General features: G+C 35.8%; 1 protein-coding gene across 1 annotated transcript in view; it reads right to left on the minus strand.

The window, feature by feature from the left end:
* LOC127798927 (exocyst complex component SEC6) overlaps window positions 1–16,167 on the minus strand; it is a 105,566-nt gene that overhangs the window by 24,797 nt on the left and 64,602 nt on the right. The window contains exons 13-16 of the mRNA XM_052332579.1: window positions 14,343–14,451; window positions 11,945–12,085; window positions 11,627–11,806; window positions 7–90 (exon numbers count right to left, since the gene is read on the minus strand). Of these exons, the coding sequence (XP_052188539.1) occupies window positions 7–90; window positions 11,627–11,806; window positions 11,945–12,085; window positions 14,343–14,451 (514 nt within the window). The remainder of the gene's footprint in view (window positions 1–6; window positions 91–11,626; window positions 11,807–11,944; window positions 12,086–14,342; window positions 14,452–16,167) is intronic.

A 16,167-nucleotide genomic window follows, 5' to 3' on the forward strand; every position in this document is an offset into this window, starting at 1 on the left:
ACGTACCAGTGCACATAAAGGTTCTAGACCAATTTCAGAGGCTGGCTCTTCAATCCTCTTTCTTTCAGCTGCTTGGAAATCAATCATTACCTGAAGAAATTAATTGTGTACTGGGACATTGTCATAGATATGCTGCAAACTGAATATGCTTTTAAAAGATAGTAGACAAAAAGGGGAAGCACATGTTAATCAAGGAGTGACGTGGTAAATGGTAATGCCCACAAGATTTGCCACAAGAGAAATCAATTTCAGCCACGTGAGTCTAGTGATCACTCTGGTTAAGGAGTCATACAGAAATAGAAATTAGAATCATCTCACCCCTTTGCTACAGAGATATCATGATATGTCATGATCATTTCTGCTCAATATTACCAAGGCTGAAAACAGAAATCAGACAGCCAATATGATGACAAGCATGGGGGCTAATATGATGACAAGCATGGAGGCTAAAACAAGTATATTTGAAATTTCACATAAAGGAAGTTTTGAGACTAATATAACCACATTCAGGGTTGAATTGAGTCTTAATTTAATTTAAAGGTCAAAACTTTGTTGGACAAATTTTATGGGTTGGCATTACACTTGATGGCTAGATATATTTTTATTTTCCAATTTGTTGTACACGGGGACAGAAGTGTTGGAGATGTGGAGCCTAATTTGCCCTAGTCTTCATATATAAATACGTGGGTACAATTCTTGTAATCTTAACATTCTCAAAATAGTGAAAAAAACACCTAGTAGGGCCGTGGACGTAGGCTTGTCTTGCCAAACCAAGTAACCTCAGTCTTTTGTGCGTGTGGTTTAGTTCCAAGTTTTCTTTATTACTTGATTTGTTCCCTAACAAGAAGGGCTGCCTCAATGTCATCTTATGGTTCAAGTCATATATTAGTGGTCTGATATCTGGTTAGTGTTAGGAATTCAATCTTGCTGCTAGTCCAAATTCCTTAGTTTCTTAATTTCGGACTCTTACTCTCATTAGAATTATCTCATTCCTCAATTTAAACAGATCTAAGAATTTGTAGACTTGTAATGCTTTCTGCACCTTAGCCAAAAGGATATTCTAAAAAGTTCTAGGTATGGAATCCTTGAGTTTTCTTTCTCCCCTTCTTTCTCAAATCAGAATTCTTCAGTTGCTACTGACTTTTCTGGAACAGTACCTAGGACTAAATCCTAATAAATAATGCATAAATGCCCTTCCTTTACCTATAGGCCTTAAATTTGACAATTTAAACACAGAATTCCATGCCATCTATACCTTCCAGGCTTCCATCAGCCACTTCTCTGCAAATCTTGAACTTTATAAAATTGACCTTTATAAAATTGACCAAATTTTAGCACTGCTCCTACCATAAATTCTAGAAGTCATTCTGCTTCATAGGATCCTAACTTTATAAACTCTTCATGAAAATAATCCACCACAACTTAAGTTGTAGGAATCTTAGTCCAAGTTCTCAGGCTGATATAAATTGCAATGATGCAACAAGAAGCTGAGCACATCTTAATTTCAAACACGGTTCCAGACTGCATGATATATGTGTGTGCGCTATTCATTTAGGGTCCTTCATTTGGATTTCAGTTCCAAGAAAAATTGGGAGAGAGTAGAGAAAATTAGAAAATAATTAAAAGTTCTCAGAAATGAAGACAAAGTGTCAGTACATCTTTTAAAGAGCTACTGTGACAAACAATTATACAGACCAAGTATTCTATTAATATATAAGAAAATCCAAAATGCTAAAACCATTAAGGCATGTGTAAAGTCAACTGAGCCCAATATGTCCGTAATTAAAACAGGACTTTCCAGACAAATGAGCAAATCATTGGGGCATACCCCTCTTAGCAACATCCTGCCTTTTCAGAGTGCAGTGAAAAATAAGCTAGGGCTGTTCCATTGGCACCCGAATATAGTGTTAAATCTGCAAGGATTTTCGCATTTTTATGGATGGATGTGAGTAAATAATTGGTCCAAAATCATAGATTAAGGATTGAATCATGGAACACGACTTTAATAGGAAAATCTATGTTAGTGGTGGGCATGGTGACTAGGAGAAAAATTAATATTAAGTGCCTCCAAGAGACAAGTTGGGTTAGAGAGAAACTAAAATGTTTAAAAGAATCTGGATATAAACTTTGGCATTCAAGGAAGGATGGGGCAAGGAATGAAATGGATATTATTATGTATAAGACTTTAAAGGATAGGATAGTGGATGTGAAGAGAGTAAGAGATAGAATTATTGTAGCTAAAGTTGTTATAGGAGAAGAGACTATGAATATTGTTAGTACGTATGCATTGGAAGTAGGGTTAGAAGAGGAGATAAAGAAAAAAATTTCAGAAGATTTAGAGGGGTTGGTACAAAAAAATACAAAGATGAGTGTGGAAGCATCTCGTGTATTGTTATAATAGTTGTTGTTGCTGTTATGTTTATAATTGCTGTTGTTATGGTTTGATTATTGATGTTGTAGTCGTGTAGGCGATGCCTCTGTATTGTTAAGTAAGTTGCATATATAAGCAGCTCACGGTTTCTTTTGCAACTTGCAATTCATTTTGATCTTTTCAGTAAAATTTTGCTTGAGATATTTTCTCTCCCTCGTGTTCTGTTTCCAATCTTGCCCTAGGGTTTTCATTACATGGTATCAGAGCCATTACTCTTCTCTAATGGCCTAGAATCAAGTTCTTAGTTCGTCCTCCTCTCCTTCTCCTCGATCCTCATCATCCTTGTCTTTTGCTTCTCAAGCTAATTTCTCAGCAGTTGCTAAGGCGTTTAGCTTTATTCCTATAAAGCTCAATTCCAATAACTATATTTTTTGGAAGAATCAAATTCTTGCTACAATAAGAGCGTTCAATCTAGTCTATTTTCTCAACAAAACACCTCCTCCGCCGAAAAGTCTATTCAATCTAGACGGAGGAGATGCGGTGGTCAATCTAGAGTACTTGAACTCGATCTAGTCCAATCAGCTCTAGTTGGGTGTCATGAACCTAGGGTTCATAACAAGTTTAAGAAGTAATTGGGGAGGAATTGAATTGTAGAAGAAATTAGAATTGAAATAGAACTGAGAACAAAATGATTGGAGAGGGAAATGGGGCAGAAATAGGGAAAGAAATTAGTAGAAAGGGAGAGAGTAATAGAGAGAAACAAGAGGGAGATTTGAAAAGAAATGTAGAGAGGAAAATGAGAGATTCAATATCAATTTCAGGATGAAAAATCCCATCCGTTTACATAGCCTTATATAGGCATATTTGCTCCTAACTAACTGCATAACAACACCCATGTGCTTCTAACCAATTGCTAAAATATCTAAAATATCTTCTAACAACTATTATCAACCTATTACTATATTGTCCCTCTATAGATTCTTGGGTCATGACATTGGGATGTCTCTTCTTTACCATTGGTGAAAAGGTTTTAGCGCAAGTGATTCACTATGAATCATTTGTTGAGGTATGACTTTCTTCGGAAAATCTTTATGCTCGCCAAACAATAGCTAAGTCATTTCAATTGAAGCAAAAGTTAAGATCAATAAAGAAGGATGACCTTTCTATAAATGATTGCATCCTTAAAATTAGGACAATCAATCATGCTCTAGCGGCTATAGGAGAGCCATTAACTGACAAAGATTTTCTGCTTGCAATACTAAATGGACTAGATCACGATTACGAAACTGCTTGCAATACTAAATGGATGACATTGATTTGGAGAAGGTTCAATACTTGCTTTGAATGCATGAACAAAGATTGTCAGTTAAGAATTCGACACTAAGTTTTGATTCTAGGAACTCTGTTATGCATGCAAATGTTGCATTGGTTTCTACATGGAACAGTACTGGTTTTGGTGGTAATAATAGAAGATGTTACTTTCTGAGAAGAAACAATTATATGAATAGAGGGAGAGACCGAGGAAGAGCATTTAATAGATGAATTTATTGTCAGTTGTGTAAAAAATCAGAGCATTTTGTAGACAAGTGATATCATCGGTTTGATAAGAATTTTCAACGACAAGTACCTAATCAAGGTCTTGGTCGAGCTAACGGTGAAAATTAGTATAATTCTAGAGCTTATATGGCCTCCTTTAGTGATTCTAATGGAGCCTACATGAATGAGGCAGATTCTATGTTAAGTTATCACTATGGCACTCACCCTAGACCTTCTACTTTTGATAATTTTGTTGCTCAGTCTTCATTTTCATATCCTTCTTGGTTTGTTGATTTAGGAGCAACCAATCACATTACCTCAAATCTGAGCAATTTATCCTTACATACTCCTTACAATGATGGAGACAAAATTGCCATAGGTAATCGTAAGAAGCTGCCTATTACTCATGTTGGTACTAGTAATTTGTGTACATCTTAAACCTATTTCAATCCTTTCAGTTCCTAAAGTTCTTCATGTTCCAAGTATGAAGAAAAATTTACTTAGTGTTTCTCAATTAACTCGTGATCATAATGTTGTGCCTAAGTTTCACTCGGATATTTGTTTGATTAAGGACAAAGTTACCGGACAGGTATAGCTCCGGGGACACCTTAAGGATGGGCTCTATCGGCTGCTATCAGCATCTTGGTCTGTTGTCAACAGGAATTCTGCCCAATCCCTAGAGCCTTTATCTGTTGATTCTACTTTTCTTCCTTTGAATACATGTAATAAACAAAATGCATGTAATAGATAGAACTCATTTAGTCATGAGTTGTCAAATTTTGTAAATGTTGCTCAAAGCACTAGTGACTGTTTGGAGTGGCATGATATATTGGGACACCCCTCCTTAAATGTTCTAAAGCTTGTGTTGAATAAAATTGGTATGTCTTGTTCACTCTTAGATTTATCATTTTGTGACTCCTTTAAGATTGGAAAATTAAGCCAACATCCTTTTTCTAGCTGGGAAATTATTGCTACTAAACCATTAGAATTGGTTTATCTAGATCTTTGGGGAGCTGCACCTATTGTGTCAGTTGAAGGGTTTAGATACTACATAATCTTTGTGGATGCATGCACTTGGTACACTCAGCTTTACCTCTTAAAACTCAAGTCTAATGCCCTCTCAGTTTTCACTATCTTTCATAAGTTTGCTGAAATTCAGTATCAAACCAAGCTTAGAGCCTTACAAACTGATAATTGGGGGGGGGGAGGATTTAAAGCTTTCTTACCTTATCATCATGCTAATGGCATTTAGCCTCGATTTACATGTCCACACACTCATCAACAGAATGGTGTGGTGGAGAGAAAGCACAGACATATAGTCGAGATGGGTTTAACCTTGTTATCCCATGCCCAAATGCCTTTAAAATTTTGGGTAGAAGCCTTTTAGACATCTGTTTACTTGATAAATTTGCTACCTGCTTCACCTATTAAGGTTAACACACCCTTTGAATTGCTTTATCAAAAGCCACCTAACTATCAGTTGTTACAACCTTTTGGCTATGCTTGCTTCCCTTATCTTCGTCTTTATAACAAGCACAAGTTTGATTTTTATTCCACCAAGTGTATTTTTATTGGATATACTCAAGCTAGCTATAGGTGCTTGCATCAATCAAGGATAGTGTATGTGTCTCGGAATGTGAAGTTTAATGCTAGTGAGTTTCCCTTTCCTACTTTGTTTCCTACTTCTTCTTCTATACCTAAAGTTGTGCCATCTTCTTTGGGATATTCTACGAACTTTCTTCTTTAACCTATTGTTTCTTCTCCTATTTCTTCAATGTGTCCTTGAGTAACACAATCCCCTTTGGCTTCACCTCTTGCTGGATCTAAGTCTATATCCACCAGTTCTCAGGCCGCAACTCCTTCTCTTTCCTCTCCATTATAGTCTTTACCCACTTAGCTACTAGCCACTAAATCTACCTTACCCAAGTACAAGGCTGCTCTGGCCCCTTCAATTCATCCTATGCTTACTAGACTTAAAGCTAAACACCCAAGTACAAGGCTGCTCTAGCCCCTTCAATTCATCCTATGCTTACTAGACTTAAAGCTAAACAACCTGTAACCTCTTCACCTCATGCCTTAGAGAGTAATCTTTGTTGAAGGAATTAAGTTGTATTATGTTCTTTAGTTTGTATCAGTTAGTAGTTTGTTGTAAGCTGTTATGTTTAAGTGTTATTAGGGGTCTAAGCCTATCATATAAATAGGCTTAACATTTCTGTTTTGAGTACGGTTGGACGAGGCATCCCACCATCTAGGTTATCTTTTCTTTGGCTGTTAGTTTTGGGTGGGATATTCAGCAAGTTGACATCAATAATGTCTTCTTAAATGGAGACTTGACCAAGGATGTATACATGACCCAACCAGAAGGTTTTACTGATTCTCAGTTTCCTTCTTATGTTTGTAAACTTCAAAAATCTCTTTATGGCCTCAAGCAAGCTCCAAGAGCTTGGTATACTAAGTTGCGGCAGGCTTTACATGGCTGGGGTTTTGTTCGGTCTGTATCAGATGCCTCTTTGTTCATTACGTGGACTGCTAAAGCAGTATTATTTCTTTTGGTGTATGTAGATGATATTCTTGTCACTGGCTCGGATTCTTCTGCTCTTAAAGACTGCATTCATGATTTAGATACCTACTTTGCTCTCAAAATGCTAGGGTCAGTCAACTATTTTCTTGGCTTTGAAGTGTTTCGAAATGAGACTGGGTTATATCTCACTCAGTCCAAGTATACATTGGATTTGTTGCATAAAGCTGGTATGCAAGATTACAAACCATGTGAGACACCCGTGGTTTTGGGGACCTCTTTTACTGATGAAGGTGCTGATTTCTTGGATCCCTCTCTCTATAGAACCATTATTGGTTCTCTTCAATACTTGACCCATATCAGGCCTGATATTTCTTTTGTGGTAAATCAACTTAGTCAATTTCTATCTGCTCCTAAAGAGCAGCACTGAATAGCTTGTAAGCACTTGCTTTGCTATTTGAAAGGTTCCACTGGTTTAGGGCTATTGTTTACACTTGCCCCCTCTGATTTGGCTTTGACAGTGTTCACAGATGTAGACCATGCTGGCTGCAAGCTAACTAGAAAATCAACCAGTGGTCTTTGTGTTTTTCTTGGTTCTAATTTGCTGGATTGGAGTTCAAGGAAACAGTCAGTTGTCGCTCGTTCAGTAGGAGAAGCAGAGTATCGTGCCATGGCTTAAGGTGTTACAGAGGTTATGTGGTTACAGTCCTTGTTTACTGAATTAGGGTATTCTTTATCCCAAGTTCCTATCCTATGGTGTGACAACTTAGCAGCAAAAAGCATAACCGAGAATCCAATATTCCATTCTCGTACAAAGCATATTGAAATCGATGTTCATTTTGTTAGAGAAAAAGTTGAGAACGGTGAAATTGATATTTAGTATGTGCCTACTATGTATCAGGTTGCAGATATTTTTACTAAAGGTTTGTCAAGGGATAGGTTTTCTTTTCTCTGCAACAAGCTCGGGCTTCAATTATCTCCTGTTCATTCTTTTATGCCTAACGCAGATGCTACCACTAAATTGAGGGGGAATGTTGAAGGAATTAAGGCTTGTTGACTGGAGGTCTATATTGAGGGGGAATGTTGAAGGAATTAAGTTGTATTTTGTTATTTAGTTTGTATCAGTTAGTAGTTTGTTGTAAGGTGTTATGTTTAAGTGTTATTAGGGATCTAAGCCTATCATATAAATAGGCTTGACATTTTTATTTTGAATACAGTTGGACGAGGCATTATTTCATATTCTCTTTTCTTCTTTTGTTGTTTCTCTCAATCCTTTAATCATCTTTACAATCTTGAACCTAACTCTGTTCGTGAGGCTCTTTTAGATTCACAATGGGTTAAAGCCATGGAAGAAGAGTACTCAACCTTGCAAATGAATCATACTTAGGACTTGGTTCCCTTTTCAAAGGATATGAACTTAATTGGTTAGAAGTGGGTGTTCTGGGTGAAATATAATGCTGATGGGTTAATTCTAAAGTATAAGGTCAGATTGGTGGCCAAAGGTTTTCATCAAACACCTAGAGTGGATTATGCAGAGACATTTAGTCTGACAGTTAATGCCTCGACTATCAGAGTTTTGTTCTCCTTAGCAGTAAATTTTGGTTGAGACATACAATAAGTAGATGTGAACAATGCCTTTCTCAATGGAGACTTAACTGAAACAGTTTATATGACTCAAACTGAAGGATTTGTAGATCATCAGTCTCTTACTCATGTGTGTTGGTTGAATAAGTTATTCTATAGGCTTAAGCAAGCCCCTCGACCTTGGTACTCAAAGCTGAGGGCTGCCTTACAAATTTGGGATTTGGTAAGATCTATATCAGATGCATCTTTGTTTATAAAGCAAACAACCAGTTATGTGCTCTTTGTTCTAGTGTATGTTGATGACACACTTCTCACAGGATCAGATCCAGTAGCTCTTAGCTCTTGTATTCATGATTTGGACACAAATTTGCTCTTAAGACCCTAGGTTCTGTGAATTATTTCCTAAGGTTTGAAGCCTATAGGGATGGCAGTGGTCTTTATCTCACTTAGTCCAAGTATGTGGTTGATTTGTTGAAAAAGGCTGCTATGCAAGATTGCAATCCATGTAGCACGCCTATGTCTGCTGGAGTTTCGTTGACTGATGATAGGGATCCCTTTCCTAATTCCTTTTTGTATAGAACTTTAATTAGCTCACTGCAATATCTTACAATTCTTGTCTCAACATTGGTCAGCATGCAAGAGGTTGTTTCGGTATCTTAAAGGCACTATTGGTATGGGGTTAGTCTTTACTCCTTCACTGGATGATTTGTTTTTAGTGGTTTAGATTGATGCAAACCATGTTGGCTGCAAGGTCACTAGGCGATCTACTAGTGGCTTCTATGTATATTTTGGTTGAAATCTTGTTGTGATGGGGTCCAACAAACAGTCAGTTGTTGCTAGATACGTTGGAGAGGTTGAATATCGGGCGGTTACCCTTTGGTGTGACTGAACTCATGTGGTTGAGGTCCTTATTTGTTGAGTTGGGATATCCGTGTGTGTCCACTCCAATAGTGTGGAGTGATAACTTAGTTGCTAAGAGCATGGCAAAGAATCTGGTTTTTCATTATAGAACGAAGCATGTTGAGATTGATGTTCACTTTGTGCATGAGAAGGTTGAATGTGGTGAAGTGGAAATTAGATATGTCCCAACATCCGATCAAGTGGCAGATATACTTACTAAAGGATTACCCAGAGACCAGTTTGAGTTCTTATGTAAAAGACTTGATGTAAAGTTGTCATCTGTGTGTGCTGATTTGAAAACTGCCGCTATAGTGTCATCCAAGTTTTTGTCATCTACGAAGTCTAGTTTGAAGGGGAGTGTGGAAGCATCTAGTGTTTTGTTATAACAATTGCTGCTGTTGTTATGTTTATAATTGCTATTGTTATGGTTTGATTATTGATGTTGTAGTCGTGTAGGTGGTGCCTCTCTATTGTTAAGTAAGTTGCATATATAAGCAGCTCACGGTTTCTTCTGTAACTTGTAATTCATTTTGATCTTTAGAGTAAAATTTTGCTTGAGGTATTTTCTCTCTCTCGTGTTTTGTTTCTAATCTCGCCCTAGGGTTTTCAATACAATGAGAGAATAACATTACGGAAGGTGCCTATAATAGTCATGTGGGTAGAGGAAAGGGGTATAGAGATGCACATGGAGGCTATGGATTTTGCGAAAGAAATAGGAAGGTAAAGCTATTTTGGATTTTGTCATGGTATATGAGTTCATCCAACACTAGGTTTAAGAAATAGGATGAACACTTGATCACATATAAAATTGGCTTATCAACTTCCCAAATAGACTAATTTTTAATGAGACAGAGGATTGCCATGCTGAAGGATTGAAAATATAAGAATGTCTGACCACTCAACCTAGACTTATTGATCATTAATGCCTATATAAAAAATAGAGGGGAAAAAATGATACAAACAAAGCCCAATAATTAGATGGTGGAATTTAAAAAGTGAAAAACAAGTTATTTTCAAGAAAAAAATGTGGCAAAAGAGATTGGATTGTAGAAAAAGGGGGTAACCAAATGTAGATTGAAAATGCTACTACCATTCAAAATGTAGTAAAACGTCTACGAGAGTTAAAAGGGAAAATTCCTAAGTCAAAAAGAGTTTTGGTGGAATGAAGAGGCAAAACAAAAAATCTATACTAAAAGAGCTTGCTACAAGACTTTAGATAAACACCGCAATGAAGAAATTCTAAAGAGTTAAAATTTCACCAAACGAGAAACAAAGAAGACAGTGAAGCAAAGACAAAAGCTTATGAAACTTTATACCAACAACTTCACACAAAAGGTGGAAAAAGAGATATATAAACTAGCTAATGCAAGAGAGAGAAAATAATAGAATCGAGCCACAAAAAGGACGAAAACCAAAAAGGACTAGTAAGTAAGGGGGAAATAAGGAAGTAATAGGAACAAAGGATCATTCCCTCTATGGGGGCAATAAGTTTGCCAATCATTTTCTTGGTTTGTAGAGGAAGACCATATATAGAAATGATCAGTGAACTAGAATTTATGTAGCCAACCCCATGTAATGGGATTAATGCTTGATATATTGTTGTTGTAGTACTTAGTTTTTGCAATACACGTACAAGTTGAGAGGTGATTTGGGCAATACCAACCATATATCAATTTATCATCATCAACTAAGAAGTAGGAACCTAGGTTGCATGAAAATGAAAATGGGAAACGGATACGATACGAAACGAAAACAGGAAAACGACATTTTTCGAAAAAGAAATGGAAATGCAAGGAAAACATGAACATAAAAAATATATAGGCCCTTTTGTAAATATAATTTTTAATATAGAAAATTATAAAAAATAATTATTCAATCAAACATAAATATAAATTCCATCATCAATTCAAGCAAACATAAATACAAATTATCTCTAATGTGGTTGCCAGGTCAAAAGAGACAAAATTGCTTCTATCTCTAATGTGGCTGTAAAATAGAAATGTGTTTCAAAATTGGAATCCAATATTTTTTCAATATAGCAAAACGATCACGAAACGTTTCCAAAATTATGAAAATGGTTGAAAATATTTTTTGGTTTTTCATGGCATTTCGAGGTAGGGAACGTTTCGAAAATGTCGAAATGGCACCATTACAGTGTTTCCGTGCATCAGAGGCAGGATCAAGGATCATTCCCTAGAAATAGGGTTGCATGAAAAGCATCGAACATAAAATTTTGTGACATTGTTTTTTTGCATGAATTTTTATTGTTAATGTGACTTTTAGAAGTTAATTGATATTATGAATGTTGTGCGACTAACCCTAACTTGGTTAGGATAAGGTACAATTGTTGTTGACGATGATAATGATGGAACTATGAACAAAGGAGCATGTATACCATAGCATCCATGGAGAAGTAAGATCTAATAGCTTCTTTGTTTTCTAAAAAGAAGACAACTCAAAATAGACAATATTGGCATGCCAAGTTCCTTAAAAGATGTACATGTGAACATTCTTTTCAGCGAACTAATTTTAGGGGATGAAGCCACCACAAAAATACTGTTGTCATTTACCAGGCAAAAAGGTGAAAATGGTAAAACTTAAGAAAAAGGGCTTAACTCCTAGACAAGACTTGAGCTGTCATTATACCTGATCTTCCATGTGTTCATATATATAAATATCATACACACTAAAAAAATAACTTTCAAGGCTGAACTCACCTGAATAACGGCCAAAGCAATTCTGTATAACATGAGATCAGTGCTGTTTTCCCGAACAATTTGCACTTGTTCCCCAAGGATCCTAAACAAATCAACAGCAGCAGGTGTATATAGCTTCCCATCTTCTGTTTTCTTTGGTGGCTGTACCTTATCAGCCTCAAGGATGTTTGTGTACCATTTCTAGAAGTCAGAATGATAGCAAAAGGCAATGGAATTATATTAGACTGAAGCAATGATAAAAACCAAGTAATAAAACTACAAAACAATTAAGTAAATTATCCTGTTCAAGTAAGGTTGTATCAAGTAAATTATCATTACCCTTGTTGTAGCCTGCATTCTTTCAACATATGCATTCATGAGGGGATCCATTGCACCACTCTCAGAACAAACTTGAGCTAAGGACTCATCAACACCAAGTCCAATCAGAATTTCTTGATATTCAACCACCCACCCAGTTACCTAATCGCAGTAAATAAGAACAATCAATGACATTACAAGGAGAAGGTAAAACAAACTATGACATACTGAAGTGAAGGACACAACAACAGCAATGGCAAACTCTAGTACAAGGAAAATATTTATTAATAGGATCAGACATGATGAAGGAGTGTTCCATTAGAACAATTAAAAAGAACTTAATGAAAATGAGAAACTCTTCAGCAATAAAAGAGTTGATCATTTGTTAAGAAGAAATGGCAACCAAAAAGTAACTGAATGATTTTCATCTAACAATTGCATTTTACTTGTTTTCTACAGTAACACAAATCAGAGTATGATATCAAGGCCATGATTGATTTTGTTTCCACTTTCAGCTTTTTGTTTTTATTTTCATTTTTTCAGATAAAAGAATTGTCTTGATATAAAGCACAGACACTTCCTACGAGTTGTTGTACTAGTGTGATCAACACATTGGACATTCTGACATGCCCACGATGCATATCAAACATGCCCATGTGGTGTGTCAGACACTTTCCTAAATTTTTTTAAGAAGATATGGGAGGGAACACAAGTAGGACACATGTGCCCCCTATGAGGACACTTGTAGGTCACGCGTATCCCCTATGCGAACACTTTAAAGACTAAAAAGTAAAGGTTTTATTTTTGACTTTCTAGTTTTTTGACTTGGTAATTGCATGATTATTTTATTTTTTCCATATTTTGATTGCATGACTATTTAATTTTCATACCTTTCATGCTTCTATCCTCTAGCTCTTTAAACATCAACTGCATTGTGAGGACGAAGACAAGTAGACTTTGAGTTAATTGCTAATTAGATCAGAGTTATTCATTTGGAATTTTGGCTTATGAATTAAATGCATAATTGTGAATTTGGAACATATTTTTGAATCTTTTTATACTTTATTATGCTTTAAAAATATAAAAAATTATTTTATTAGTTAACATATCTCGATTGTTTCATGTCCCACTTTATTAAAATGTGATGTGTCCCAGTGTCTCAAGTCCATGTCTGTGTCCATGCTTTATAGGTGTCTTGTTACTAGCATAATATATCTTCCTCGTTTCTTCTCTTGCTTCTCTTCCCTCCTTTCTCAACCTTTGGGTCATGGCATTGATCTTTTTCTTCTTATTATTTTACTATTTTATTCTTCTTTTTTCCCCTTTAACCCTCATTGGGAGTGAATAAGAAAAAAAAGAACAGCTAGCAAACCAGTGGGTTTACCAGCCAAAGGTGGAGAATGAAATCAAATATATATAAAACACAATCTTTTTTTCAATCACAATCTTTTTAGAATATTCCAAACACTATTTTATTTTTATATTTTGGCTGGGAGAATATTTCTATTTTTACTCCTAAATTTTAGAAAAACGCAACATTATCAAACACAAAATTTTTCATTTTTTGACAAAAAATAGAAACAGGAAAAAAAAATTGAAAAATTAAAGCTAAAAATAAACTGTTGACGGATCGAATTCCATAGGCAATTAGCTAGATCAAAAGCTAATCCTTTCAAAGACTTCCGTCCCTGCTAACCTACGTTGAAACTAGGGCTCATTAGAGAGAACCCTTCGATCTCTAGCACACTAAGTATGCTGTAAAATTATTCTCACTACCTTCTAATCACTACAAGAGAACATATATAATCAAACCCTAAAAGACTCCTACTAGGAAACAGACAAATAGAAACTAACTGCAGTCTCCTAATTCAACAGGAAACCAAAGACTCCTAATAGTAATAAGAAACTGACTAAAATTAGGAATAGAAATAGCCGTATTCAGTCTTGGGTTTATTTCCATGCTTATAAATTTGGTTAATTGAAGGTCCAGTAGTATCACCCCTACCATAAACAAATAAAAACTAGAAACAAAATCAATCGGGCTCCAAGTTTTTGGGGGATACCCAAATCAGAATGAGTTGACAACTTGACATGAAAAAATTTATTATTAATAAAGCTAAAAGTTCAGATGCTGATTCATCTTGGACACTGAAACTCACAACAATTTCCACTCTTTTTATAAAATTATGGGGATGATAAATGAGTGATGTAACAAGAATGCATTGTACAACCTCTCACTAGGATGCCCATAAATGTAATGCATGAAGCAGAAGCACATCTGAGACATCAAATAGTGTCACTGCTATCCAATAGAATATGCACTGCTAATGAAGGCTTTATTGAAATTGCCATATATGAGAAGCTTAAAAATGATAACAGCATTTCAATATTGGGAGATTCAATACAAAATGGTACCTACCTTTAGAATTTCTATGTTTGTAAGATCGTTTGCTCTGTCACTGAGTAGTCTCAGCCACTGAGTGAACCTCTCAGTATAAAGATTTACCAAGAACTGGAATATCTCATATCTGAAGGCACAAAATCTGAATTAGAAAGAAAAGAAGAAAGGCAAATAACTTATGTCTGTGCTAAAACATATTGACATGTACTCCCCAAGCTTTAATTATAGTGCAAAAATACCACAAATTTGCAAAGAAGAGTGCGGTTGGATACATTCTAAGATCTATTAGAAGCAGAAAGAAGAACAGATTCAAAAATATAAACAGGAAAAAATATAGATATCACATCCTTTGAAGTTTAAATGTTGCAACTAGCACATGCAAAGACATTGATGCAAGTGAACAAATTTATGAGAAGCAGCAGACTCGTAACAAGCATTCGATCCTTGCACATTAAAACTTTGTAAATGCACTGATTAACAACTTTTAGTAGATTTGCATTGCCCCTAGAGTTAGCCCCTTAAGTCTAGTGAGCAGCACTACTGCACCAACTGCCAAGGGAACATATCTAAGGGGAAATATTGAGATCATCAAAACGAGTAGCGCATTATCTTTCTTTCTGAGGAATCATCTCAGACTGCACCTTTAACGGAAATCTCAATAGCTCAAGTTTTTCTTTTTGATAAATAAGCCTTACTTTTTTTTATTTAAATTCCAAAATCCTTGCTAGAAGGGTAACATCTCATTACACAACAAAAACAATCACAAGCCTTAATCCCACTAAGTAGAGTCGGCTAAATGAATTCTAGGTGTCCAACTATCACCATCTATGGCCAAATCTTCCCTAAGGCCATTATATCCTTTTGTCATGTCTAAGGGTTTCCCACTAAATCTTCTTTGGTCTTCCTTTACCTCTTCTACTACAAACGTCTTCCATTCTGTCTGCTCGCCTAACCAATGCATCTATTGTTCTTCTCACGTGTCCAAACCATCTAAGTAGTGTTTCGCTCATCTTAGCTCTAATAGTAGTACCCAAGTTCATTATGCATACTCTCATTCCTAATTATATATTTTATTCTATGGCCACACATCCATGGTAACATCCTGAAAGAGGTAACAAATCAGTAATTACAGTAAAAGATGTGACAAATCTACTGAAGCAAAAAGTATCCAGGAGAAGAAATAATCAAAGTAATAACAAGGATAGCACATCAAGCAAAAAAAAAATAAAAAAACAGAGAGAGAGATGCTCTACAAAACGATTATGTGCCTGTTATTAGTCAAGAAAGCAAGGGACGAACTTGCTAACAGCACCACATTGAAGTCACTCCAGGCAAAAAGGGCAGGTTCATCAAGACATAGCCATACATGTATTCTACTATATTCTGGACCCCTCCAATGAGTGCACATGACTCCAGGAGAAGCACTTTTTGTTTTCAGGCAACACTCTGGGGAAAAATAACCCTAGTTTTACAATCATTCAATACCTAAATGTTATTCTTACTAAAGTCATGTGTCTCTCATACTGTTTGGCATCACTTCAACATATCTATCTGTAATGTATTTCCTTTTTGAAGTTCATTGGATCTATGTATTCTACCAAGAGTGTATAATACAAGAGAATATATATACAAGTATTTTAAGTTAATTACACTAATACCCCTTATCTTATTTAACACACCTCCTCAAGCTGGAACATATATATTAATCATGCCCAGCTTGGTATAAATGTAATTCACCCAAGAACCGCTAAGTGACTTGGTGAGCAAATCAGCCAATTGATCATTGAAACCCACAATCTGACTGTATCCATAATTCTAATACAATGCACCCTGACTGGGGGCA

The sequence above is a fragment of the Diospyros lotus genome, chromosome 4 (assembly GCF_014633365.1).
Source record: "Diospyros lotus cultivar Yz01 chromosome 4, ASM1463336v1, whole genome shotgun sequence".
Lineage (NCBI taxonomy): Eukaryota > Viridiplantae > Streptophyta > Magnoliopsida > Ericales > Ebenaceae > Diospyros > Diospyros lotus.